Source organism: Pristis pectinata, chromosome 16, assembly GCF_009764475.1.
Source record: "Pristis pectinata isolate sPriPec2 chromosome 16, sPriPec2.1.pri, whole genome shotgun sequence".
NCBI lineage: Eukaryota > Metazoa > Chordata > Chondrichthyes > Rhinopristiformes > Pristidae > Pristis > Pristis pectinata.
In genome coordinates, this window is record NC_067420.1 from 5,325,177 (window position 1) to 5,352,570 (window position 27,394).

Here is a 27,394-nt window from a genome sequence, read left to right on the forward strand (position 1 = left end):
TTTTACATCTTGTGGGGAGCAGATAGGATCTCACCTGGAAGCTGGTGCCTGCGGCAGTTCTCTCGACCTACTCCAATGGATCAGGCACTGAAATCCTTGTGTTAGGATTAAACCCACAACTGCCGACCTCGTAACGTTGCACAAGACCGTCTCCTGGGGGGACGGGGGAGGGAACGGGATGATTTGAAGAAAGGGGGCCAAGTGTGGTGAAGGCAGCCTCTCTTGCCGCTTCCCAAAGGTCACAAGGCAAGCGTTCCGCCTCTGTGGGCAGCGCAGTGGCGCAGCGGTTAGTACTACTGTCTCAGAGCCCAGGGACCTCGTTCGATCCTGATCTTGGGTGCTAGAAGTACAGAGTTTGCACATTCTCCCCGAGGCAATAATAAGGAACAAGAGCTGATTATAAAGAGTGAGATATCGGGACGATTGTAGAGGGGTGAATGTGACTTAAAGGATTGACAGTAACAGAGCAATGGCAAACGCTTAAAGAGTCCAGCGACGAATTACAACAATCCTTCATCCCTGCCCAAAAAGAAAACAGGAATGGAGACTTAACCACAGCTTACAAAAGAAATTAGGGATAGTATTGGATCCAAAGAGGAGAAATATAAAACAGGCAGAGAAGGCAGCAAGCCTGAAGATCGGGAGCAGATTAGAATTCAGCAAGAGGACAAGGGGGCTGATTAAGAAGGGGAACACAGAGTATGAGAGTGAGCTTGCAGAGAAAAATAAAAACTGACTGTAAAAGCTTCTGTAGGTACATGAAGAGAAAAAGACGACTGAAATCAAATGTACGTCCCGGACTGTCCGAAGTGGAAGAACTTAGAGTGGGGAAGAAAGAAGAGGCTGACCAATTAAGCACACACTTTGTGTCTTCACAATGGAGGACTCAAATAACCTCTCAGAGATGTTGGGGAACCTAGGGTCTAACGAGAGTGAGGAACGGAAGTAAATCAGGAAATTGCCGGGAATGAAGGCTGATTAAACCCCTGGGGCCTGATAACCCACATCCCAGAGTCCATAAGGAAGTGACTCTGGGAATAATAGGTGCCTTACCGATCGTTTTCCAAAGTTGTATAGACTCTGGATTAGTTCCAATGGATTGGAGGGTAGCTGATGTAACCCGACTGTTTAAAAAAAGAGCTACAGACAAAACAGAAATAACAGACCAGTTAGCCTGACATCAGTAGTGGGGAAAAGGCTAGAGTCCATTATTAAAGATGTTACAGCAGAGCTTTTGGTAATCAGTGCCAGGATCGGTCAGAGTCGGCATGGACTATTGAAAGGGAGAGCGTACTTGACAAATGCACTGGAATTTCCAGGAAGCGGAGTGGATGGAGGGGACCCGTGAATGTGGTGTATTTGGACTTTCGGAAGGTGTTCAATAACATCCCAGATAAGAGATCAGTGCCCAAAACTAAAGGACGTGGATTGGGGTGATGTACTGATCTAGATCAAAGACCAGTTGGCAGAGAGGAAACCAAGAGTGGGGTACACTGCAAGTGGCAGGTACTGACCAGTGGGGTACCACAGAGTTCGTCGCTCAGAACGCATCTCATTCACAACATATAATTAAAGACTTAGATGAGAGAATTAAACGTAATATCTCCAAGTTTGTGGAGGACGGATTGCGGGGTGGGAGTGAGCTGTGAGGAGAATTCCGAGTGATGCAGACAGGTTGATTGGGAGTGAGCAATTCCGTGGCAGATCCAGTATAACATGAAGAAATGTGGAGAGGACGAGGAATTTCTTCACCCAGACAGTGGTGAACCTGTGGAACTCTCCACCACAGAAGGCAGTGGAGGGAAAGCCATTCAATATACTCAAAAGGAGTCAGGTGCAGTACTAATGGTTAAAGAGATGAAGGGATATAGGAAGAAAGCAGGAAGAGGGAACTGAGTCCGAATGATCAGCCGTGATGATGTGAACGGGAGGAGTTGGCTCAATGGTTGGATTGGCTTCTCCTTGCTCCTGATTGTCCGTATTTCCGTACACTGGGCTTGCACCGTGTCCACACTTGGTTTAAAACATTGCAGGAAAATTGAAATTAAGGGAACAAGCACACAAATAGGATATCAATAGTAGCTCTAATTTCCTCCCGCATCCCAAGGACATGCTGATGGTTTTACCCCTGAGCCTGGGAATGTAATGGGAGTTGATGGGAACACTGGGAACATGAGGGAGAAAGCATCGGAGAGGGAAATGAGAGGGAATGGGAGCGATGGGATTCCCCTGCTGGAAGCCGCCATGGGCCCAATGGGCCAAATGGTCTCCTGTGTTGTAGCTGGGAAGTAATTCACCATTAGACCTCAGTGATGCTCAATGCCTGTAGACACAGATCAGAGACCACACGCAGACCACAGAGATGGAGAGGGGCGAGAGATGCCTAAAGCAGGTACATCTTCACCCAGATAAAGCAGTGTTTGAAGTTTAATTTGTGTCTCCCTTAAAAGCGCTCAGAGCTTGACAGAAGGGACTTGTGATTTTCCTCATTTGCTTTAATCTTCAGGACTACTGTTGACGCATCCTGCCGTCCAGTCACAGTGCCAACCTATGTTTTTGTGGTGCTTTTAGCATAGAGGAGTGCTGCTTCCCGGAGCTGTAGTTAAGGAACAGGGTCACTGTCCCAGCTGCCAATCTCAGCAGTGCCCCAGAGAGGTTGGCGACTGGTCCCAAAGGTTCCTGATGCTGCAGAACAGGGAGAACAACCCAGTGAGAGGTAGGGGCCTGAAGCCAATCCAAGGCTCAGTCCCAATCTTCGCTCTGACCTCTCTCCATATTACACTAACACAAGATAAGAGATCTTTATTAGTCACATGTACATTGAAACACACAGTGAAATGCATCTTTTTGTGTAGAGTGTTCTGGGGGCAGCCCGTAAGTGTCGCCACGCTTCCGGCGCCAACACAGCATGACCACAACTTCCTAACCCGTACGTCTTTGGAATGTGGGAGGAAACCGGAGCACCCGGAGGAAACCCACGCAGTCGCGGGGAGAACATACAAACTCCTGACAGACAGCGGCCGGAATTGAATCTGGGTCGCTGGCGCTGTAATAGCGTTACGCTAACCACTACACTACCGTGCGTCTTCATCCAAGACTAACTCAAGAAATAATCCTACATTTTATAACATCCCTAACTTAATACATCCTAATCCAAAACAAACCTTTACATTAAGGGTAACACTAAACATTTTGTAACATTACTAATTCTAGAACGAATCCTATCATTAACACGACCATTAATCTGCAGCAGTAACAGCAACGTTAATTCTACCAGCAACAACCAGCAATGGTAACTTTGCCATTAATATTAACTCTATTAATTTTAATTTTGGTACAAAGACCAAAAATAACCTCAAAACTGATACAAAAGTAGCACATACAGTAAATTCCAATACAGGAAGTCCCCGGGTTACGAACGAGTTCCGTTTTTGAGACTGTTCGTAACCCGATTTTGTACGTAACTCGGAACAGTGTCCGCACATGCGCACTTGGGCCGGGGATCGCGGCCACACATGGCCCCAGCCGCACGTGCGCACTTGGCCCGGGGTTGGTCCAAAGAAGGTGTACTGCCGCTGTGGTAGGATCGGGGGCCGGGCCCGCTTACGAACCGACCACAAAGGTGTTCGTAAGTCGGGGACTTCCTGTACAACCATAACCAGAATTCATACTAAAATATCAAACCATGTACTGGATATACTAAGGCCAACATGAATATAAAACTTAACACTAACAATACACTAATGCTGATTTTAATACTAACAATAAGAGCAGTACTAGCACTAAACTCCACATCAGTGCTAACCTCAGTGTTAAAATTAACCAAGCAATAAACATTCATCTGAACACTGACTTAAAAATAGCAGCACAGTGGCACAGTATGCTGAGCTGCTGCCTCAGAGTTCTAGTGACCCAGGTTCAATCCTGACCTTGGGTGCGGTCTACATGGAGTTTGCATGTCCTCTCGTTTACCACATGTGTTTCCCTTGGGTGCTCTGGCTTCCTCCCACAGCCTGAAGACAGGCTGGTTGGTAGGTAGGTTAACTGGCTCCTGTAGTTTGCCCCTAGTATAATGGGTGACAGGGGAATCAGGAGGCAGGAGTTGGAGGGAGAAAAGGTTACTGGGAAATAAGTGAGGAAAGGGAATAATCTGAGAGCTAGCATAGAATCAATGGGCTGAAAGTCCTCCTGTGATTAAAAAGTATGAAATAACTCAATGAAATGTGCAACACCATCACTAACTAACACACGTTATGGCCGTTTGGGTGATGGAAATTTTCCCTTACACCATTCACAAATCACCACCAAAGAATCTGAAACACAGGATAAAAATGTGCTTTGATGGAATTTCTGTGAGAAAAATAACCAAATAAACACAAAATGCGAAAGAAACAAACACACTTTGTTAATTTTTGTCAAGGGTTCACGTTACGGAAAATCGCGGTACGGACGGTTTACCAGGAAAACCGTCCCTTGGTAATGCGGGAGTGCACTGTACTGACCAGAGCACTAACACTAAATGATGCACAACTAACAGCTTAGCTGGTGTGAACATCACAACCTGAACGTCAGTTATAGTGTTACTGCCATGAACAGGGTCTGTGAAGTTGCAAGTGAGGCTAACTCTGGTCTTAGTAGCAGCATTGACACCATTACTAACTTTGCGGTGTCACTGACAGTCTGACAGGCACTAAGATTAACCTGGCGCTCCAACACACACTGACGTCATCAGCAAATGAACGCAACTGTATGCAGAGTGGGGAGGTGCTTAGTGAAGATGAATGGCTGGTGAAACAGAGCCAAGTGCTTATCCACACCTCCATGAGCTGGCTGGGTTCCCAGGAGAGTACAGGTGTGTTCCTCTTGCCGCCACTTCACCACCCTCACCTGTGGGAATGGCGGGAACAGCTTCCCACTCTGGCCATCAACCTGCATATCTGCCGAGTGAGGTCACCAGTCACGCTGAGACTCCCCGACGTTTCATCAAAAGCAGTGGGATCGGGAGCGGCACCAGGTGACTGAGAACAGCCCCTCTGAGGAGCAGCACAGGGCGCAGAAAGCCGAGGAGAACTCAGAGGCTGCAGCGAGTCCGTGCTGAGGGACGCACTGAAGCTCAGTGCAGCCAACGCGAAGGTTCTGTGGGGCAGGACCACCGTTGAGGCTCCTTCCGCTACCTCACATGGAGGGGCTGAGTGAGGTGGGGAAGCCCCTCGAACAATGAAAGGGTGTATCACCCCAGAGGGTGACATGACTGGCAATGGTGCTCTGGTGTAAAAATAAAGTGTGAACACTACTGAATGTATTGACCAAATGGCACTAAGAATGTAAAAGGTTTTTGCACTGTGTTTATTCTTTTTGTATATATATTTTATTATGAATAAAGTTTATTTTTGAAATAAAAAGACTCAAAGGCTACAGGCAGCACAGCTCCTCGAGAGAACAGAAAGACCCCACCCACCCCGGACATTCTCTCTTCTCCCCCCTCCCATCGGGCAGAAGATACAAAAGCCTGAAAGCACGTACCACCAGGCTCAAGGACAGCTTCTATCCCACTGTTATAAGACAACTGAATGATCCCCTAGTATGATAAGCTGGACTCTTGACCTCACAATCTACCTCTATGTGGCCTATATGACTATCTATATGACTGTATGTATGTCTACAGTCTATATGACTGTAACACTTTATTCTGCATCCTGTTATTGTTTTCCCTTGTACTACCTCGATGCACTGATATAATGAAATGATCTGTATGGGTGGCCTAACACTAACCCTAAAGCAAAACAAAATTTTCCACTGTACCTCGGTACATGTGACAATAATAAACTAATTTACCAATTGAATGGGGCCCCTCTGCAGAACACCACATAGGCTGCCACTCTGGCCCTTTACAGGGAGGCACCCAGATACAGTGAACATGGCATGGCACCTGCAACAGACACAGTGGTGCAGTGGTTAGCAATGCTGCCTCACAGCGCCAGAGACCCAGGTTCGATCCTGACCTCGGGTGCTGTCTGTGTGGAGTTTGCACGTTCCCCCTGTGACTGCGTGGCTTCCTCTGGCTGCTCTGGATTTCACCCACCCCCCCTGCCCCGCATCGCAAAGACATGCAGGTTGGTGGGTTGGTGGCTGCTGTAAATTCTCAGGGGGTGGAGGACCTCTGTGCCCGGGTGATCTCTCTCTGTGATGGAGCTCGGGATAGTGTCTGCATAGGCAGTGGGGTGATGGGCGTGTGAATGACATGGCCTGCCCATTTCAGCTGACTTCATGTAACTGGAGTCTCAGTGCTGGGAGACGGCAATGATGGTGATCCCCGCAGAGTCATACAGCACAGAAACAGACCTTTGGCCCAACATGTCCATGTTGACCATCAAGTACCTGTCTACACCAATCCCATTCACCAGCACTTAGACCAAAGTCAAAGTCAAAGTCGAGTTTATTGGTATTGGTTTATTATTGTCACTTGTACCGAGGTACAGTGAAAAACTTGTCTTGCATACCGATCGTACAAGTCAATTCATTACACAGTGCAGTTACACTGAGTTGGTACAGAGTGCATTGAGGTAGTACAGGTAAAAACAATAACAGAATACAGAGTAAAGTACCACAGCTACAGGGAAGTGCATTGCAGGTAGTCAATAAGGTGCAAGGTCACAACAAGGTAGATTTGAGGTCAAGAGTCCATCTCATCGTATAAGGGAAGTAAAGTCATTGTATAGTCTTATCACCATGGGATAGAAGCTGTCCTTGAGCCTGGTGGTACGTGCCCTCAGGCTCCTGTATCTTCTGCCTGATGGGAGAGGGGAGAAGAGAGAATGACCTAGGTGGGTGGGGTCTTTGATTATGTTGGCTGCTTCACCCAGGCAGTGAGAGGTATAGGCAGAGTCCATGGAGGGGAGGCTGGTGTCCGTGACGCGCTGGGCTGTGTCCACAACTCTCTGCAGTTTCTTGCAGTCCTGGGCAGAGCAGTTGCCATACCAAGCTCTGATGCATCCAGATAGGATGCTTTCGATGCAGCATTGATAAAAGTTGGTGAGTGTCAAAGGGGACATGCCAAATTTCTTTAGCCTCCTGAGGAAGTAGAGGTGCTGGTGAGCTTTCTTGGCCGTGGTGTCTACATGGTTGGACCAGGACAGTCTATTCATGATGTTCTCGTTCATCCACTCAATTTGTCTGTATCCCCTCGAAGCCCCTTTACATCCCCATCCCGAATCACAATCCCACCTAGTTTCCCACCAGCAAGCTGAGAAATTTGACATCTGTTTCGCTCGGCCAAATCATTGACCTAGGTTGTGAAAAGCTGGACTCAAGCACCAATCTCTGTTGTATCCCACAGATCCCAGCCTGACACCCTGAGAATGATCCCTTTATTCCACTCTTTCCTTTCTGCCCAATAACCAATGCTCAAAGCACATCATATTACCCCCCAACATACTCCAATCCTATTCACCAACCTGACTGGGACCATATCAAACACCTTCCGAAATTCCTAATATACTCCCTCCACCAGTTCCCCTCATCTATTCTACTAGCCACATGGGGCTCCAGAAGATTAGTCAAACCTGATTTTCTTTCATAAAGCCATATCAACTCTGCTCAATCCTATTATTTTTCTCAAGGTGTTAGAACATAGAACACTACAGCACAGTACAGGCCCTTCGGCCCACTATGTTGTGCCGACATTTTATCCTGCTCTAAGATCTACCTAACCCTTCCCTCCCACATAGCCCTCCAATTCCCTATCATTCATGTGTCTAAGAGTCTCTTAAATGTGCCTAAAGTATCTGCCCCCACAACCTCTGCCGGCAGTGCGTTCCACGCACCCACCACTCTCTGTGTGAAAAACTACCCCTGACATCCCCCTTATACCTTCCTCCAATCACCTTAAAATTATGTCCCCTCGTGTGAGCCATTGTCACCCTGGGAAAAAGTCTCTGACTGTCCACTCGATCTATGCCTCTTATCATCTTGTACACCTCTATCAAGTCACCTCTCACCCCCTTTGCCCCAAAGAGAAAAGCCCTCGCTCGCTCAACCTATCATTTCATCCTTCACCAGGGAGTCCAGCTGTTTCCTGACCACTGATTAGCAGGTCATTAGTTCCCTGTTTTCTCTCTTCTGACGTTCTTAAATAATGGAACCACATTTGCCTCCTCTATTCCTCAGGAGCAATTTCAGAACCTACAGCGACCATTATCTCTCAAGCCACCATCTTCAAAGCTCTGACATGTAGATTCTCTGCTCCTTGGGATTTTTTAACTTTCGATGTGCTGGATACATGTATGAAGCTGTTGCATATATGCAGAGTACATGTATGAGTCTGTACTGGGTCTTGGGGAGACATATGGGGTTGTAGTCTGGGTGTGTGGTTCTAATGTGAAGCCAGACCCATGTCCCCTCGAGTGTTCTTGATCCAGTGCACTGGAAGCTAACACTAGGGTTGAGCTGTGGGGAGTGGTCCTGCTCCCTGACTGTAATTCTCCCTCATTCTTAATCATTTGAATAGTTTTACGAGGCCTGAGTTGGTGAAATCTTATTGCACATTGCCATCTGATTGAAAAAGATCAATGCACAGGATTGCAAGAGGCTGCAGAGGGTTGTAGACTCAGCCAGCTCCATCATGGGCACAACCTTCCCCACCATCGAGGACATCTTCAAGAGACGGTGCCTCAAGAAGGCGGCATCCATCACTAAGGACCCTCACCATCCGGGACATGCCCTCTTCACGTTACTACCATCAGGGGGGAGGTACAGGAGCCTGAAGACCCACACTCTATGATTCACAAACAGCTTCTTCCCCTCCGCCATCAGATTTCTGAATGGTCCATGAACCCATGAACATAGAACCATTAGAACCATAGAACAATACAGCAGCCCTTCGGCCCACCATGTTGTGCCGACCTTCAAACCACAGCTATGACTTTGTCATTCCTTATTTTTGCACAATTTGTTTATATTTGTAATTTATAGTAGTTTTATGTCTTTACTGCTGCTGCAAAACAACAAATTTCACGTCATAGGTCAGTGATAATAAATCTGATTCTTATTCTGAGATCTCAGCAAGACAGATACAACGAGATAATGCAGAGGCTGCTGGGAGATGTAGTTCCGATCTGCAACCAGTCTCAATATCAATGTCACCCATCCACGCTAAATACTGTAGGATCCTTCCTGTGAGACAAAAGTTTCTGCTGAAGAGGTATGAATGCTCTCTGCCTGGTTTTCTTTCTTTCTTACACTCATTCTCAATCTCCCATAGGTGAGCAAGAGAAAAAGAGAGGGAAGGAGAGAGAGAGAAGGGAGGATGAGAGAGAGAAGGGAGGATGAGAGAGAGAAGGGAGGATGAGAGAGAGACTGGTGGAAAGAAGGAGAAATTGAAGGGAGTTGAGGGAAACGGGAAAGAACGAGGGAAGAGTTAAGATTTAGGTAACGCAACAGAAGCAGACGTCATTTGCCAATAATAATGAAAGTGAAAGTTCTGAATTATTCTATTAGTGTTGAGTGTTTTCACTACCGAAGTGAGTGATGAGATAACTTTGCCTTCATTCTGCTTGTAGTGAAAAGGTTTGAGAGTGACGTTGGGCATTATCTCAGTGTTATAGACAGCCAGGTTGGGACAGCGTTGGACTGAGGCACAGGATCTGTGGCTGAGCAAATTTGCGGGCAGGTTTGCTTGGGTATTCACAGAGGGGGATTTCAAATGTTGTAAGATGCTGGGTTATTACTCTGATTCCGATCAGGGTAAGGCTGATTTTACTAGGTTGAGAAGTGATTTAGCAAAAGTGGACAGGAGAAGGCTACTTGGAGGTAAAACAGTCTCGGAGCAGCGGGAGATATTTAAGAAAGAGACGCAAGGAGTTCAAGTAAACATGTTCCCACAAAGAAGGAGGGGGGGGGGGGTCCATCAAATCTAGACCCCCCAATGACAAGGGAAAGGGAAGCTTATGTCAGATATCAAGAGTTCAATACAGCAGAAAGCCTGTAAGGGTGTAGCAAGTGTATAATTTTAATTATATTTAATTAATATATACACAGATATAATACATACATAATATAATACATTATATTATATAGAAGGATAATAAACTAATAAATATAAAATGTATAACATAAAATAAAAATTAATATCTAAAGGGTATAAAAGATGTGGTATGAAAGGGAAAATTAAAGCAAAAAGGAGAGCATAAAAATACTGGCAAATTTGGGATCGGTGCTGGGCCCATTGTTTTTTGTCATCTATATTAATGATTCAGATGATAACGTGGTAAACTGGATCAGCAAATTTGTGGACGACACCAAGACGGGGGGGGGGGGGGGGGGGGGGGGGGCGTAGTGGACAGCGAGGAAGGCTATCAAAGCTTGCAGTGCGATCTGGACCAGCTGGGAAAATGGGCTGAAGAATGGCGGATGGAATTTAATGCAGACAAGTGTGAGGGGATGCACTTTGGGAGGGCAAACCAGGGTAAGACTTGCACAGTGAATGGTAGGGCACTGAGGTGTGCGGTAGGACAAAGGGACCCGGGAATACAGATCCATAGTTCCTTGAAAGTGGCGTCACAGGTAGATAGGGTCATAAAGAGAGTTTTTGGCACTTTGGCCTTCATAAATCAGGGCATTGACTACAGGAGCTGGGATGTTACTCTGAAGTTGTACAAGACGTTGGTGAAGCCATATTTGGAGTATTGTGCGCAGTTCTGGTCACCTACCTACAGGAAAGATATCAATAAGCTTGAAAGAGTGAAGAGAAAATTCACACGGATGTTGCCGGGACTTGAGCACCTGAACTATAGGGAAAGGTTGAATAGGTTAGGACTTTACTCCCTGGAGCGCAGGAGAATGAGGGGAGATCTTATAGTGGTATACAATATTATGAGGGGTATAGATAGGGTGAATGCATGCAGGCTTTTTCCCCTAAGTCTGAGTGAGACTAGAACTAGAGGTCATAGGTTTAGGGTGAAAGGTGAAATATCTAAGGGGAATCTGAGAGGGAACTTCTTCACTCAGAGGGTGGTGCGAGTGTGGAACGAGCTGCCAGCAGGAGTGGTGGATGCGGGTTCAATTGTAATGTTTAAGAGAAGTTTGGATAGGTACGTGGATGGGAGGGGTTTGAAGGGATATGGTCCAGGTGCCGGTAGATGGGACCAGGCAGAAGATCAGGCCGGCAAGGACTAGATGGGCCGAAGGGCCTGTTTCTGTGCTGTAGTGCTCTATGACTATGTAAATAAAGTCTGAAGATGTTTTTTAAGCTTATAAGGAGTGAAAATACAACTAAGAAAAGACGAGGGCTTGCTGCAGACCAAAAGGCCACCTGTGTGTGGAGGTGGAGGGTATGTGTAAGGTTCTTCATGAATATTTTGCAGCTGCGTTCACCAAAAAAGATGATGCTGATGTGGTAGTTACAGAGAAAGTCTGTGAAATATTAGATAAGTACAGTAAAAGAGGAAGTATTAGAGGGCTCTGCATCTTTGAAAGTGCATACATTGCCACGCTCAGAAGAAATATATCCCAGGCTGTTGAAAGGGAGAAATTGGTGAAGTTCTGACCTTCACTTCTGAATCAGCCCTGTTACAGGAGGTGCTGGAGATCTGGACACTTTCTGATGTATTGTTTAAAAAAAGGGAGGAAGGTATAAGTCAAGTCATCTCAGGTTGGTTGGTGGGATCGATTCGAAGGGGTGGTGTGAATCCCTATTCAGAAGTCCACAGAGTAATCAGGGTTTGTTAAGGGAAGGTTGGGCCTGAACAATAGTTGAATATTTTGAGGAAATAAATAGGAGGGTGAGAGGCAGCAGGTAATGGTCAGTGAGTATCTCTGTGACTGGCAGCTTGTTACCAACAGGGTACCACGGACATCAGGACCTGGGTCCTTGCTTTTGGTAATATATATTAATGACTTAGACTTCTGTGTCGGGGTCATGATAAAGAACAACACAAAACAATTCCTTGTGGTTGGCAGTGAGGAGGGAAACTTCAGACCACAGGAAGATGCAGGTGGTCTGGGCAGCTGGGCAGGGAAGTGGCAAATGGAATTTAGTCCAGAGAGTGTGAGGGAAGGTGCAACAACGCCAAGGAACATAAAATAAATAGCAGGACATTGAGTGACGTGGAGAAACAGAGAGAGTGAATGTCAACAGGTGCTTAAAGATGATGTGTATATAATGGTGGTTAAATAGGTACCTGGGAATTTTTGTTCCTTTATTATCTGAGGCATAAGAGCACTATCATAGACTTATCTGGGATTGCATCTTTTTTTTTGCACTGTCTTGTTTTCCTCTCTCTTCACTGCCTTGTATAATTTATGTTCTGTGAGTTGTCTGTACCTCCATGCCTGTGATGCTGCTGCAAACAAGTTTTTCATTGTACCTGTACCTCATCGTACTTGTGCACACGGCAACAAACTTGACTTGACATGCATAAATATACATTAGTAGGGAGGATAATGCTGGAACTGTACACGACGCCAGTGAGGACACAGTTTGAGTACTGTGTGTGGTTCTGGTCACCACACAACAGAAAGGATATGGCTCCATTGGAGAGGGTGAAGGGGAGATTAAAAAGGAAAATTCAGGACTGGAATTTTTTTTAGCTGTGCAGAAAAGTTGGGGAGGCTCGATGTGTTTTCTTCGGCGTGGAGGAGGTTAAGGGAAGGCCTGACTGAGGCGAGTAAAATGACGGAGGATGTAGAGTAAACAGGAAGCACCTATTTACTTCAGTAGAGAGATCATAAACCTGGGACAGAGATTAGAAAGATTAGAGGGGAGGTGAGGAAACAGCTTTTGTTCATCCATTGAGGACTGGGAGGTCTGGAACTCATTGCCTAAAAGGGTGGGAGAGGCAGAAACCCTCACTGGAGTTAAGACCCATCAGATGTGAACTTGCAGGTCTATGGATCCTGTGCCTGAAAGATGGGATGACACAGGGTAGTCCTTTCTTGGCTGGCACAGATACAGTGGGTTGTATCTCCTCCTTCTATGTGATAGGTATACTATAATTCTAGGACTGCAAAGAGTAATCTTGGAAGTTAAAGCTGCTTTATTGTGACTGAGAAGATTATGGAAGACCCCCAAAGAGACCTTCAACATTATGAAGGGCTGCTGTGCTGGATAATGTTGACCATTGCCACTTGGTTATAATTGAGCTCAAAGGCTTGGGACGTGGCGGGTTAGAAGCTCACAGGGTCAAACTAGTAGTCAAGGTTCAGCCTCCGACTGCTGGTATTTGGAATGTTCTGTGTTTCCGAATGTGTTGAAAAGGGGATTAGCTGGTTAACAAATGAGGAGAGGGAGCTCCTGCACCTCATTATCTGTTAACCTACTTGAGTAGATAGCAGTCTATATTTAATTTTGCTTATCTGAACGTAACAACCAAAGACCATGATGAGATCCTTGCTATCAACTCACTCGTGGGAATAGAATGTGTTCAGTGACTGGAGAGAGGAAAAGGAGCAAGGGACTTTCAGTATCCATTTTCTTCACCAACAAGCTGTAAGGAAACCGTTCTGTGTCACACCAGTGACCCTGTGAAGATCAGTGGATTGTAAGGTCTGTGTGGTGGCGGCACTTGTTATAAATAGAAAGTTGCAGCAACTTTGCAAAGCTGCAACATACTTCCTGCCGAGGATTAAACAACAACTTTACAACAATGTTGTGCTTTAAAATCAATACATTCGTATCGACGAGAGCTGGTACGATGCAAGTGGTAAAATCTTCATAAGTGAAGGCTTATCAACATTAAATAGGAGAGTTCTTCCCTAGAGAGGCAAAGAAGTTTTAAAGAAAGGCAAAATAAAAGCACTTTCTACATACTCAGAGGGCCCTGAGAACACAGCTGCAATGAAGTACATTTTGAATTGTCATGTTGTAATGTAGAAAATGCAGTAGTCATAGCTGCAAGTAACAAGATGCCTTGAACACTGAGCTATGTGATCAGATAATGTAGCTGGGGAAGTGCTGATTGAGAGATAAACATCGGGCAGGCTGCTGGAGTAAACTCTCACACTGGCCTTTGAGCAGTGCTCCACTCTCCAAGGAGATGGGAGCTGGGTTTAGCAGCTTGCCTGAAGGAGGGCAACTCAGAGACCCACAGCACCCGTGTCGTTCTGCAATGTTCACTCAAATCTCTGGCGTGAGTCTTGAACCAGTGACTCACTGGGGGTCGTCGTCGTGGCTATCCCTCGAGGTCGAGGATGATGGTCTTCGTTCCGTTGATCTATTTATGGGCTCTCAAGTGGCTTATGAGTCCAATCTTGGCTCTAGCCTACAGAGTGAAGACGCCTGTGCGTGTATTTGCTTAACGTGTACTTGATGTTGTACTACAAAAAGCACACGGGACTTCACAAATCAACCAAATGATTCTAACGGCATGGAAACCACGATGATTGGAGCTGATGGATTTGTTGCAGCCTTCATCCGCCTTCACAGCCATTGAGTTCGAAGTAACTTCATCCGCCTGTTCCACCGTTGAGGTCTTGGTTGGATTGTTCTTTGTCAGGGACCTCACCATCGACCTTACCGCCATGGGTGACCCTACTAGGAGCATAGCTCCAGGCGGCATCGCTCTCGGGATCTCAGGACCACACAAGCTTCTCCACCACCACAAGGTGACAATCCATGGAGAAGTCACTGGGGGTGGTGGGGAGAGAAAACACTGGCCAAGTTGACAAACCCTTTTCGTGACAAACTCACTCCCTCTCAAGTGATTTCACCCCTGCTTCTTCCCACCAACCTTCCTTTTCCCAAAAATACCTCCCAGTCATCTCAGACAGTCACTCCATTCATGCCATGTCCTGTGCCTGATTCCTGCCGACATCTTCTCCCTGACTTGGAGTGCAACTTCTGTGATTATACTTTTAGTCTCTTTTTGCTCGTAAAACCCATCGGTTGTTCTTTTACCGCTCCCACGCCGAATTTTAAACTGACATGCTGCAGTTCCTGAATGTTCTCCAGTTCATTGTCTTCAAGCTAAGGTACTTGCATCGTTATCTGGAAGGTAACGGAGCAGGCATTTTCTTACCATACGTACACAGAGGAAGCAATTAGGGTGGGCAGAATTTCCTGTGTGGATGCGGACATCTCTTATGTGTTGGTGGCAGTCAGGAGTCCACTGGGGGACGTGTCAGTACCTTCAGGAGAGGTGGAGTCTGAGAGTGAGCAAATAGGTGCCCTGCTCTCGGGGTGGTCTGTACCCCTGGTCCCATCTGTATTTTTTCTGCCACAACACCCCAAAGCCACAACAGCCCTTTCCAGATTTTCCGTGCGTCCTTCCTCTGATGATTTGCTCAGGTCCTTCACAAATCTTCTGGATTAGACCGTAAGACATCGGAGCAGAATTAGGCCATTTGGCCCATCGAGTCTGCTCCGCCATTCGATCGTGGCTGATTTATTTTTCCCTCTCAACCCCATTCTCCTGCCTTCTCTCTGTAACCTTTGACGCCCTTACTAATCAAGAACCTATCAACCTCCACTTTAAATACACCCGATGACTTGACCTCCACAGCCATCTGTGGTAATGAATTCCACAGATTCACCACCCTCTGGCTAAAGAAATTCCTCCTCATCTCTGTTCTAAAGGGACGTCCTCTTATTCTGAGGCTGTGCCCTCTGGTCCTGGACTCTCCCACTGATGGAAACATCCTCTCCACATCCACTCTATCCAGGCCTTTCAAGATTCAGTAGGTTTCAAAGAGATCCCCCCCCCCCCCCCATCCTTCTAAACTCCAGTGAGTACAGGCCCAGAGCCATCAAACACTCCTCATACGTTAACCCTTTCATCCCCGGGATCATTCTCGTAAACCTCCTCTGGACCCTCTCCAATGCCAGCACATCCTTCCTTGGATTTTGGGGCTCAAAACTGCTCACAATACTCCAAATGTGGTCTGACCATTGCCTTATAAAGCCTCAGCATTACATCCTTGCTCCTAGATTCTAGTCCTTGATTGTGGACAAACCATTTCATTGTCTACTTTTGCTCAGATGGCTCCTGTATCTTACTCTGTTATCACCTCATTCAGTCGTCTGTTGTCCTCCACCTAATCCTGGACCATTCTCTTTCCACGCCCATTCACCGTGTCTGCGTCTAATAAATGGTTCAACAACCACTTGCCGCTGTAGCACTTGAACATAATGAAGTGTCCCAGGATGAAAAACATTCTCAAACCAAGCAACGCAGGGTATTCAAACAAACACCTGACACCTGGGTCAAAGAGGGAGGCTTTGGGCAGTTCCTTGAAGAAAGAGAGGGAGGGGAGATCTTGAGGGTTAGGAGGCTGCCTTCATGATGGTGTGAAGGGAGCTGGAGATATGCAAGGGGCCAGAAGCAAGGGGATGCCAAGATTGAAGGGCTGGGCATGGAGGAATTAAGATAAGATATCTTTATTAGTCACATGTACATCGAAACACACAGGGAAATACATCTTTTTGTGTAGAGCATTCTGGGGGCAGCCCGCAAGTGTCGCCACACTTCCGGCGCCAACATAGCATGCCCGCAACTTCCTAACCCATTCGTCTTTGGAAACCGGAGCACCCAGAGGAAACCCACGCAGTCATGGGGAGAACATAAAAACTCCTTACAGACAGCAGCGAGAATTGAACCCAGGTCGCTGGCGCTGTATGGCCGTTACACTAACCGCTACACTGCCATGCTTGAATAATGGGGAATTTTATAATCAATCATTAAGCTCATTGGTTTGATGTTAACCTCACCTTTCCCTCTCTCTACAGATGCTGCTTGACCTTCTGAGTGTTCCAGCGTTCCCTGACATCTTAGTTCCTGAGTTCCAGTACCTACAGTTTGAGCTTGTTGTTTTGAGTTGTGATTGTTTGCAGATGATTCATTGCGACTGTGTACGATCGTCTGCAGCATTATTAGTAGACACAGAGACTGAATCCTTTCACCCTGATGAGGAGAAATCTCAGCTGCAAAACCCAATGAGCATGTGCAGGATGTAGGGAAAGGTGAGACACCACCTTAGCACACTACGTTCTTCTCAAGGTGAGACACCACCTTAGCGCACTACGTGCTTCTCAAGGTGAGACACCACCTTAGCGCACTACGTTCTTCTCAAGGTGAGACACCACCTTAGCGCACTACGTTCTTCTCAAGGTGAGACACCACCTTAGCGCACTACGTGCTTCTCAAGGTGAGACACCACCTTAGCGCACTACGTTCTTCTCAAGGTGAGACACCACCTTAGCGCACTACGTTCTTCTCAAGGTGAGACACCACCTTAGCGCACTACGTTCTTCTCAAGGTGAGACACCACCTTAGCGCGCTACGTTCTTCTCAAGGTGAGACACCACCTTAGCGCGCTAAGTACTTCTCAAGGTGAGACACCACCTTAGCGCGCTAAGTTCTTCTCAGGGTGAGACACCACCTTAGCGCACTAAGTTCTTCTCAAGGTGAGACACCACCTTAGCGCACTACGTTCTTCTCAAGGTGAGACACCACCTTAGCGCACTACGTTCTTCTCAAGGTGAGACACCACCTTAGCGCACTAAGTTCTTCTCAGGGTGAGACACCACCTTAGCGCACTACGTTCTTCTCAGGGTGAGACACCACCTTAGTGCACTATGTTCTTCTCAAGGGGAGAGAACTGCTTTGTATGGGACAAAATGAAGCTTGAACACAGTCAGAATTCACATTTGGAAGGTGGGGGAAGGGTATGAGGGCAGAGGGCTGGGGGGTGGGGGGGGGGAAGGCCATGGCAAGGGTGGGGGTGGCAGCTGCACTAGTAGGTTGCTGGTGAGAGGGGCCGAGCTAATCTTGGGAGCACTTTAGCAGTTACAGATAGATAGGACTACCATTAGTCTGCTGTTATCTGAAGTCATTTATCCACTTCAAACTTTTCTGTTTTCCCAGAGGATCTCATCTTGGTCACAATCCACTTGCCTTGGACTATTTTAAATCTGGGCTCAATGTCAATAGAAAACTGCCCACCATTAACCACCATCCACTAACGCTGTTAAAGAGAACACATACAAGATAGCAGTAGGTGTAGGCCACATGTGCCTTGCACCTCAGCTCCATTTTCCTGCGTTAACCCCACATCCCTTGATTCCCTTAATATCTACAAATCTAACAACCTCAGTCTAGAATACACACAGTGGCTGAGCGCCTTGTTGAATGAAGAATTCCTAAGATTCTGGGTGAAGAAGCTCCTTCTCAACTTTATCCTGAACGGCTGGCCCCCTGTTTTGAGAGTCTGACCCCTGGTTTCAGAGGGTCCAACCAAAGGAAACGTTATCCCTCCATCTCGTCCGCCAAGCCCTGTGAGAATCAGTAAGATCCCTACTGTATCTCATACTTTCTGTAATCATTTGACACCCAGTCTGTTTAACCTCTTCCTATACAACAAGCACATCATTTTGGGAATCAATCCAAACCTCCATGGCACTCCTCCCACCATTGCAAATTTACCCTTCCTTAGGTGGGGTGGGGGGGGGGCGTAGACTGTACACAATATTCCAGATGCAGTCTCACCAGAGCCCAGTATAACTGGAAGAGAGAACTCTCCCACTTACGCTCTGCAACAAAGGCCAGCGCACGTTTGCATGACTTTCCATGATTCACATATAAGGACACACAGGTTCCTCTGAACATACAGCTGCGTGCGCACACACACACAGGCACACGTGCACACACACAGGCAGCGCGCGCGCGCGCGCACACACACACACACACACACACAGGTGCATGCACACACACACACGCACACACAGGCGCACGCGCACACACGCACACAGCAGTGCATACACACAGGCGATTGTACACACACACATAGGCGCGCATACACACACACAGGTGTGCATGCACACACACACAGGTGCGTATGCACACTCACAGGCACACACACGAAGGCATACACACACATAGGCAGCGTGTACACACACACAGAGGTGGCGTGCACACACACACACACACACAGGAACAGGCACACACGCACAGGTGTGCATGCACACACACAGAGGCCCACAGAGGTGCACATGCACACACACACAGGCACACAGAGGCACGCACACACACAGCACGCACGTACACACACACACACACACGCAGAGGTGGCACGTGCACACACACACAAAGGTGGTGCACACAAACACACATGTGCGTGCATACACACAGGCACACGCACATGCACACACATACACAGGCGCACACCATGCATACACAGGCGTATATACACACACACACACACACACACACACAGAGGCACGTGCACACACACACAGGCGTGCACCACACACACACAGGCACGCGCCACACACACGCAGGCACGCGCGCGTGCACACACACACAGTAGAGCGCACACACAGACGCGCGTGCACGCACACACAAACATACACAAACACACACACACACTGGTGTGCATGCACACACACAGGCACACACATGCAGGCACATAGACACACACACACACACACACACACACGTGCATGCACACCCACACAAAGACACACACACACACAGGCGCATATACACCCACATGCAGGCACACACACACAGGCGCATAATCACACACCCACACACACACAGTCGTGCCCACACACACAAAGACCTGAGATAAGGAAAGAGAAACAATTCATTGAAATGAGCCCACATTGACTTATAACAACTGCCCAAATTTAACTAAGTTGCTTTTCTACATAACATTCTGAAATTCATCCGGTTTTATGATCACCAAAGTCAAAATCGAGTCTATTGTCAGATCCACAAGTGCATGTGTGCACAGGTGCAATGAAAAACTTACTTGCAGCAGCACCAATCTTGTGGTTGGTGATTCTGGAATAATTCCTGCTCTGACCCATTTTCTTGCCTCTCCTCAGATACCTGGAGAAACAGTGAAAAGGTGTAAACTTTTCACCTGTTGGCGAGATCGAGGGCGAGCATTTACTGCCCATCCTGAATCACCCTTGAGAAGGTGCTGGTGAGTCATTCCGGCGAAGGTACTCCCACAACACTGTTGCACAGGGAGTTCCAGGATTCAGATCCAGCGGTAATGAAACAACAGCGTTATATTTCCAAGACAGGATTCAGCGTGACTTGGAGGGAAGCTGTAAGTAATGCTGTAAGCTGTAGGTGAGGGATTTGGGAAGTGCTGTTGCAATAGCCTGGGTGAGTAAATGCCGTTTGTTTGTAGACTGCGGCCACTGTGTGTTAGTGATGCAGAGAACGAGTGGTTAAGGTTGTGGATGGGGTGCCAGTTATGTGGCCTGCTTTATCCTCAAGTGTTGCTGGAGCTGTACCTGATGCAGGGAGGTGGAGAATGTTCTATCAGACTTCTGACTTGCGCCTTCTGGTGTAAGGAAGTTAGTGACTCACCACAGGGTACACAGCCTCTGCCCCACTGCTGTGGCCTGTGGTATTTATCTGGCTTGTCTAGTTGAGCTTCTGATCAATGGCGGTCTTGATGTTGGGAAACTCTGCAATGGCAATGTCATTGAATGTCAAGGGTAGGTCCTTCCAGTATTTCCTGTGTTTATTTTGATCAAGGAAGAGTTGTTAGATGTTCTCTTCTTGGAGAACATTGTCTCTTGGAGACATGTCATTGTCTGGCACTATTGATGTGCACACAGTAAGACCTAGACAACATTCAGGCAAGTCCTTCATTTGCTGAGGAGCTGTGAATAGAATTGAACATTGTGCAATTAGCTTCCAACCTTATGACAGAACGAAGGTCATTGATGAAACAGCTGGTGAAAAAATGACCACCGTACTCTTGGGCTCCCTACTCTCTCTTCTGCCCATCTCATTTAAGAGACCACGTCCAGTGTTTGGTGACATATCCTTTCAACTACCAACATGTTTCCTTGTGACTTTGTGGATTGGATTATTTTGGAAGTCCTGAAAATTCAGGGGACTATTCTGTTGAGGGTGGGGTCGTGGGAGGTCGCAGATATGATCCACTACATTTGCTGACTTTAGTGACCTGACCTTCGGCTGCCTCCCACCCACTGACGCCAGGGGACCCTCTGCTTGGTTCAAGCACGAGGAACATCCCACATTCAGCCTTGACCTTGGGCTGAACGTGGCAGTGAAGGGAGTGGAGATGGTGAAGTGAGGGAATAGAATTTAGGCCCTTACACTCTCATCCATTGTCACCTCAGGGCCCATGTGTGGGCTGGTCATCTGGAACTCTGACACCCAAGAGAGAATGCAGTTGCTGGAAATTTGCAGCAACCCACACATTACGCTGGAGGAACTCAGCAGGTCAGGCACCATCCATTGGAGGGAAATGAACAGTCAATGTTTTGTTCCAAGAACCTTCATCAGGACTGGAAAGGAAGAGGGCAGAAGCTGAGATAAAAGGGTAGGGGGGAGGGGGAAGAGCACAGGATGGTGAGTCCTGGTGAGAGGGGGCAAGGTAGGTAGGTCGGGGAGTGGGGGGGGGGTGAAAGGGAGTGATGTGAGAAGCTGGGGAGGTGAGAGGTGGAAGAGACAAAGGGCTGAAGAAGAAGGAATCTGCTAGGAGAGGGCAGCGGACCGTGGAATTGGGCAGGTCGTGAGGGCGGGTGAGGGGAAAACAAAGGGGGGGGGTGGCTGCTGTGCTGGGATGGGGTACAGGACCCAACAGCCAGTTTCCCCTAGGGGCAAGGCCAAGTTGGGGCACAGGGCTGGAATAAAGTTGGGGTTCTATTTGTCTCCTAATATCAGGACCATGTTGGGATACAGGGCCCTGCTGTCCAGTTTCTTCCAGAGGTGGAAGCACATTGGGCTGGGGTACCCCAGCAGGAGTAACCCTCCACATATCAAGTGTGTTGGGGTACAGTGGGGGAGCAGTACAGGGCCCCAGTCACAGAGAGATACCACATGGAACAGGCCATTCAGCCCTTCATCCATGCCAACCACCCATTGTACTAACCCTACCTTAATCTCATTTTATTCTCCCCACATCCTCAGCAACTCCCCACCGATTCCACCACTCATCTACGCACTAGGGGCAATTTACAGCAGCCCCTTAACGTACCAACCTGCACGTCATTGGGACGTGGGAGGAAATCGGAACACCCCGACCGAAACCCACTGGTTCCCAGGGTGTGCCCAGTGGGTCATGTTGGGGTACAGCACCCTGGGACCCAGACTCCCCCATCTCACTCTGTTATCTCTATTACCCTGGTTTGGAAACAAATTCTCACTGGCTTGGCCTGTAACATGCCCAGGGGTTTGGTGAGATGATATTGGTGGAGTTTACATCGGGCATGGTTGCAACAGTGAGGGAAGGAGGCCAAAGGACAGAGGATTAGAGTGAGAGGTGGTCAGAAGCTCAGGGTCACTACCCCACCTCCAGAGATGTCCTGGATAGTGGTCGGCCAGTCTGCGTGTTGGTTTGTCCGATGTAAACACCGCGTTCTGAGCACATTGCAGGAGAGGTGCTGCTTCACCTGGAGGAAGTGAGTGTCCTTGTCCTGGAGAGAGGTAAACTGGTGGCTGTGTGGGGAGGAAGGGGGTGGGGGGTGAGGGAGGGGTGGAGGCCTTGTACTGCTCCTCCACTGTTGTGGGCATGCTATGTTGGCACCAGAAGCGTGGCGACACTTGCAGGCTGCCCCCAGAACACTCTACGCAAACGATGCATTTCACTGTGTGTTTCGATGTACATGTGACCAATAAAGATCTTATCTTATCTTATCTTAAATACGTCCTTTTGCATTGCTAAGAGTGTGCTGGGGGCAGCCTGCAAGTGTCGCCACGCTTCCGGTGCCAACATAGCACGCCCACAACTTCCTAACCTGTACGTCTTTGGAATGTGGGAGGAAATCGGAGCACCCGGAGGAAACCCACGCAGTTGTGGGGAGAACGTACAAACTCCTTACAGACAGCAGTGGGAATTGAACCCGGGTCGCTAGCGCTCTAATAGCATTACGCTAACCGCTACACTACCGTGCCCGCCCCACACGCGGGTTAGGAAGTTGTGGGCGTGCTATGTTGGTGCTGGAAGCGTGGCGACACTTGCGGGCTGCCTCTAGCACACTCTGCACAAAAAGATGCATTTCACTGTGTGTTTCGATGTACATGTGACTAATAAAGAAATCTTATCTTTTGAATTCACCTCTGGAGATGCCATCCTCAGATTGTCCAAAGTGTTGGGGGGGGGGGGTACAGGAGGAGGGGAGGAGTTGAGTTGAGGTCCAAACAACCTGCAGGTATGTTGCCTTTCCTTTGGGCTATTGCAAGAGCTAAAAGGGAGCCTGGGGAAAGCCCTGGTTTACTGTGCCTGGGCTGTGGGACCTCTGGTTGGGGACGTACACCAACGCTCCACACTCCACCCACCCGCAAGCAGGCTGAGCAAAGACTACAGCTCCCAGACAGCCAGGGGCGGGTTAAACCCGGGCCAATGGAGCGGCAGCGAGGAGGGGCCACAGGGGCTCGGGCTAAAAGGCCGGTTCTGCGGCTGGTTGTGGGCGAGTCGCTGCGTGCGGTGTGTCTGCATGGACATCCCGCTGCCCGTGGCCAGCCGCCCTCTCCAGCCGCCGGCAGCATGCACACCCTGCAAAAGGACACTACCTTCACCAAGATCTTCGTGGGCGGCCTGCCCTACCACACCACCGACTCGTCCCTGCGGAAATACTTCGAGGTGTTCGGGGACATCGAGGAGGCGGTGGTGATCACCGACCGGCAGACCGGCAAGTCCCGCGGATACGGCTTCGTAAGTCCCCGGGAGAGCGCGGAGCTCCCCGCCCGCCGCGGGGTCCGGGTCCGGGATCGGGGGTAGGGGTAGGGGATAAATACCCCAAGGGTCCGGGGTAGGGGGGGGGATAAATACCCCAAGGGTCCGGGGTGGGGGGGGGGATAAATACCCCAAGGGTCCGGGGTGGGGGGGGGGATAAATACCCCAAGGGTCCGGGGTGGGGGGGGGAATAAATACCCCAAGGGTCCGGGGTAGGGGATAAATACCCCAAGGATCCGGCGGGGGCGGGGGGAATTAATACCCCAGGGTCGGGGGGAGTCAAAACTAGAGCTTCACGGCGGGGGGGGGGGGGGTGATTGTCGAAGGTCCGGGGAGGCAATAGCCCAGCCTCACGGGGACAATAATCCAGGGTCGGGGAGGGAGCAACGCCTTAGGGTCCCGGGGGTGGGGGGGGGGGAGTCAACACCCCTGCCCTGGGGAGTGTGGAGGAGCGTTGCCCCAGGATCCCGGTCGGCAGCCTTCGACTGTGCCCGCCGCCGCTGACTCCCGGAGCTCCCCTCCCTCCTCCCCTCCCTCCCGCCCTTTTCCCTCGTTATCCCGCCGGCTCTCCCCCACCCTCCCTCTCTCTCTCTCTCTCCCCTCTCTGCACCTGCAGTCCCACTGAAAACCCGGCCTTCCTCTTTTTATCGCTGGTAAAAGCAGAAGTAGCGGGTCGCTTCTCAACCGACGCCGAGTATGTTTTGGGCGAACTCCTGCTCGGCAGGGAAATGCTCGAAGCGTCGGGGCAGCCGGTGCGGGCAGGGAGCGCCGAGTCTGTGCCGCCGCCCGGTCAACAGGTGCCTGTCCCGGGAGACGCCCCGACTCGGTGCCCTCCCGCCGACACCACCCCTCAATTGCTAACTCCTTTGTTGTTGCAAAGAGTTGCATTTATACATTAACAATATTTACGTCGTTCTCAATTCAGTATTTACAAATATACATCAAATTCAAACATTGCCCGGGCTGACCTGACCAGTGGTGGCTGGGTATCAGTTCCCACTGGCACCAGTGCCCAGTGGTGACTTGGTGTTGGGTTCCCAGTGGTGCACTGTGAGGCTTTTTATTCCAATTTGCACCGTCTGTCAATGTCCCCGCCCCCAGAGTTGGCAGCCAGTAGTTCCTGGTCCCAGTTCACCGCTGTGTGTGGAGGGGGTGGGGATGGGTGTGGGGGGGGGGGGGGGTGGGGGGTAGTGCATCCTAATGCCCATTCCCCCAGAGGGGAGTGGGCAGTTCCGATCAGCCTCAAGGACAGCTTCTATCTCGCTGCAGAAAGACTCATAAACGGACCTCTTATACAATAAAAATAAACACTTGATCTCTCAATCTACCTGGTCGTGGCCCTTGCACTTTATTTGTCCACCTGCACTGCACTTTCTCTGTAACTGTAACACTATACTCTGCACTCTGTTTTTTCCCTTTTGTACAACCTCAATGTACTTGTCTGTGGAATGGTCTGTCACAACCAAAAGCTTTTCACTGTATCTCGGTACATGTGACAATCATAAATTAATTACCCATTCTGGGGAAGGAGTAAGAGGCAGTGGGAGGGGGGAGGTGGGGAACAGATGGGAGGGGTTGGGGCACTGGGGAGGTGATGACAGTGGGCATTGGGGCAAGGGTTGTGGGTAGGGTTGGGGAGGAGGGGGTCAGGAGAAGAGGCAGGAAGGGACACTGGAAGGGTTGGGGAGGAGATGGGGCAGGCTCTGGGGAATAGCTGGAACTGTTGGGAGGGAGAAAAGGCTGGGGGTGAGGGGCAGGGTTGGAGAAAGGCTGCAGGTTTGGGGGAAGGGGTGGGGATCTGCTCTGGAGCAGTGTGGGGTCCTGTGTATTGTGGGGGCATGTTGGCCCCTAATGTGGAAGCAGTGACCACGAATGCTGGCACCAGTGCCCAGTGGTGACGGTGTTGGGTTCCCAGTGGTGCCATTGTCTATTGGCGCGAGTGCCCAGTGGTGGCTGGGCATCAGTTCCACTAGCATCAGTGCCCAGTGGTGGCTGGGCATCAGTTTTCACTGGCACTGGAGCCCGGTGGTGGCTGGGCATCAGTTCCCACTGGCACTGGTGCCCAGTGGTGACTTGTTGGGTTCCCAGTGGTGCCATTGCCTAATGGTGCCAGTGCCCAGTGGCTGGGCATCAGTTCCCAGGGTGGCTGGTACCCATCCTGGGTGGTCACTCCATGTTGGGGCTGTCCTGGGAGGTGTGCAGATTGCACTGAGTTCCATAGGGCAGTGGTGGTGGGGGGGTGGGGGTGCCTAACTTTCCCAGGGTTTTAGCACCTGAGTGGTGGCCTCCCACTGGACAGCATCTTGCTGGCTGAGATTAGTCCGGGATGAGATGCCTCTCACAGTGGGATAGCCCGTCAGGGTGCATTGCCCCAACTTGTGTGTGACAAAAGGCCGCTGGAACGCGATTGGCTCTAGGGGTAGAGGTGAGGAGATGGAAGGAGGCTCAGGGAGAGTTGGAATAAGGAAGTCTGGTTGTTTGTAGTTTTCCCACAACTGTTTCTTCAGATTTGCATTAAAAACCAAAAATAAAACTGCAGATGCAGGAAATCTCTAATAGAAACAATAAATGCTGGAAACACTCAGCAGGTCAGGCAGCATCCGTGGAGATCGAGAAAAGAGTCAGTGTTTCAGGACCCATTTTCAGCATTTCCTGTTTTTTTATTCAGGCACACTGCTTGAGTGCGGTAGAACACAAATTGAATTAGATGATTACTGCATTTCCAGTCTCTCTAAAGAAAAGCATCCATTCCTAGTTTCGCAGTAAGTATGTGGTGAGTGGGGTTGCCTCCGCCAATCTCCTGTTGTGACATCAGCTCCGTGGAAATGAGGTGGGCCCGATGGCAGGGATTTGCATTGATGCAGAAGGAGAGGCAGGGTTAGCTGGGGTGCTGGTGCTTGGTAAGTGTCAGTAGAAAGGAGAGATCAGTCCAGCACTGTCTGTTTTGTGGTTAACCACACACATTTAATCCTCTTCCCCCATTGGAGAAATTAAATAGAGAATGCTGGAACCTCTCAGCAGCTCAGAATCCTTCAGAAGGTTCACTGACCTGCAACGTTAACTCTGTTTCTCCCTGCACAGACGCTGCCTGACCTGCAGAGTGTTTCCAGCCCTCTCTGTTTCTTTTATTTCAGATTTCCAGCATCTGCGGTGTTTTGATTTCTTTTTGCAGCGCCCCCCCTCCCCCCGACTCTGATCTTACCTGCTCTGTGTTGCCACCTTTCACCACTGGGACACTAAGTCACCAACACAAAGGAATGTTGCTGCTGGTTGGATTTGTTTTTGAAGTTGTGAGCTCAGTATCAGCAGCGGCCAGGGTGATTCTGTGTTTCAGTTATCTTTCCTCTGTCCATTTAACATTTAGAATTAAATGGTTATCAGGGATTGGCTCCTGGGGCTGAAGATTAGACGCAGCCCAACCTGTTTTGTTTTCCGCTATGAAAGCTGAATCTACTGAGCTGGTGAATGCTGCAAAGTCTCTTGTGCCCTCTTTTCATGTTGCCTTCCAGAGTACCAATTGCCTGCTGTAGGGGTTAACCCCACCAGAAATGCAGTGGGATGCTCCTTTCCTTTTTAAAGGGGACCCTGCTGCAGGGAGATCTCGCACATCTTGTGTTTCTGGTACGACGGGGCATCCCCGAGCGCCTTGCTGCAGACTGCACCCCACTCCGCTGTTGTAATTTGGGCGTGGGGCGTAGTAGCGGTCAGCGTGTGCACAGCAAGATCCCAGCAGTTG

General features: G+C 49.1%; 1 protein-coding gene across 2 annotated transcripts in view; it reads left to right on the top strand.

Annotated features, from left to right (window-relative positions):
* The first annotated feature begins 23,310 nt into the window (after positions 1–23,310).
* LOC127578848 (RNA-binding protein 38-like) overlaps positions 23,311–27,394 on the top strand; it is a 44,124-nt gene continuing 40,040 nt past the window's right edge. For both annotated transcript variants that reach the window (XM_052031368.1, XM_052031367.1), the window contains exon 1: positions 23,311–23,637. In XM_052031368.1, the coding sequence (XP_051887328.1) occupies positions 23,326–23,637 (312 nt within the window). In that variant the 5' untranslated portion in view covers positions 23,311–23,325. The remainder of the gene's footprint in view (positions 23,638–27,394) is intronic.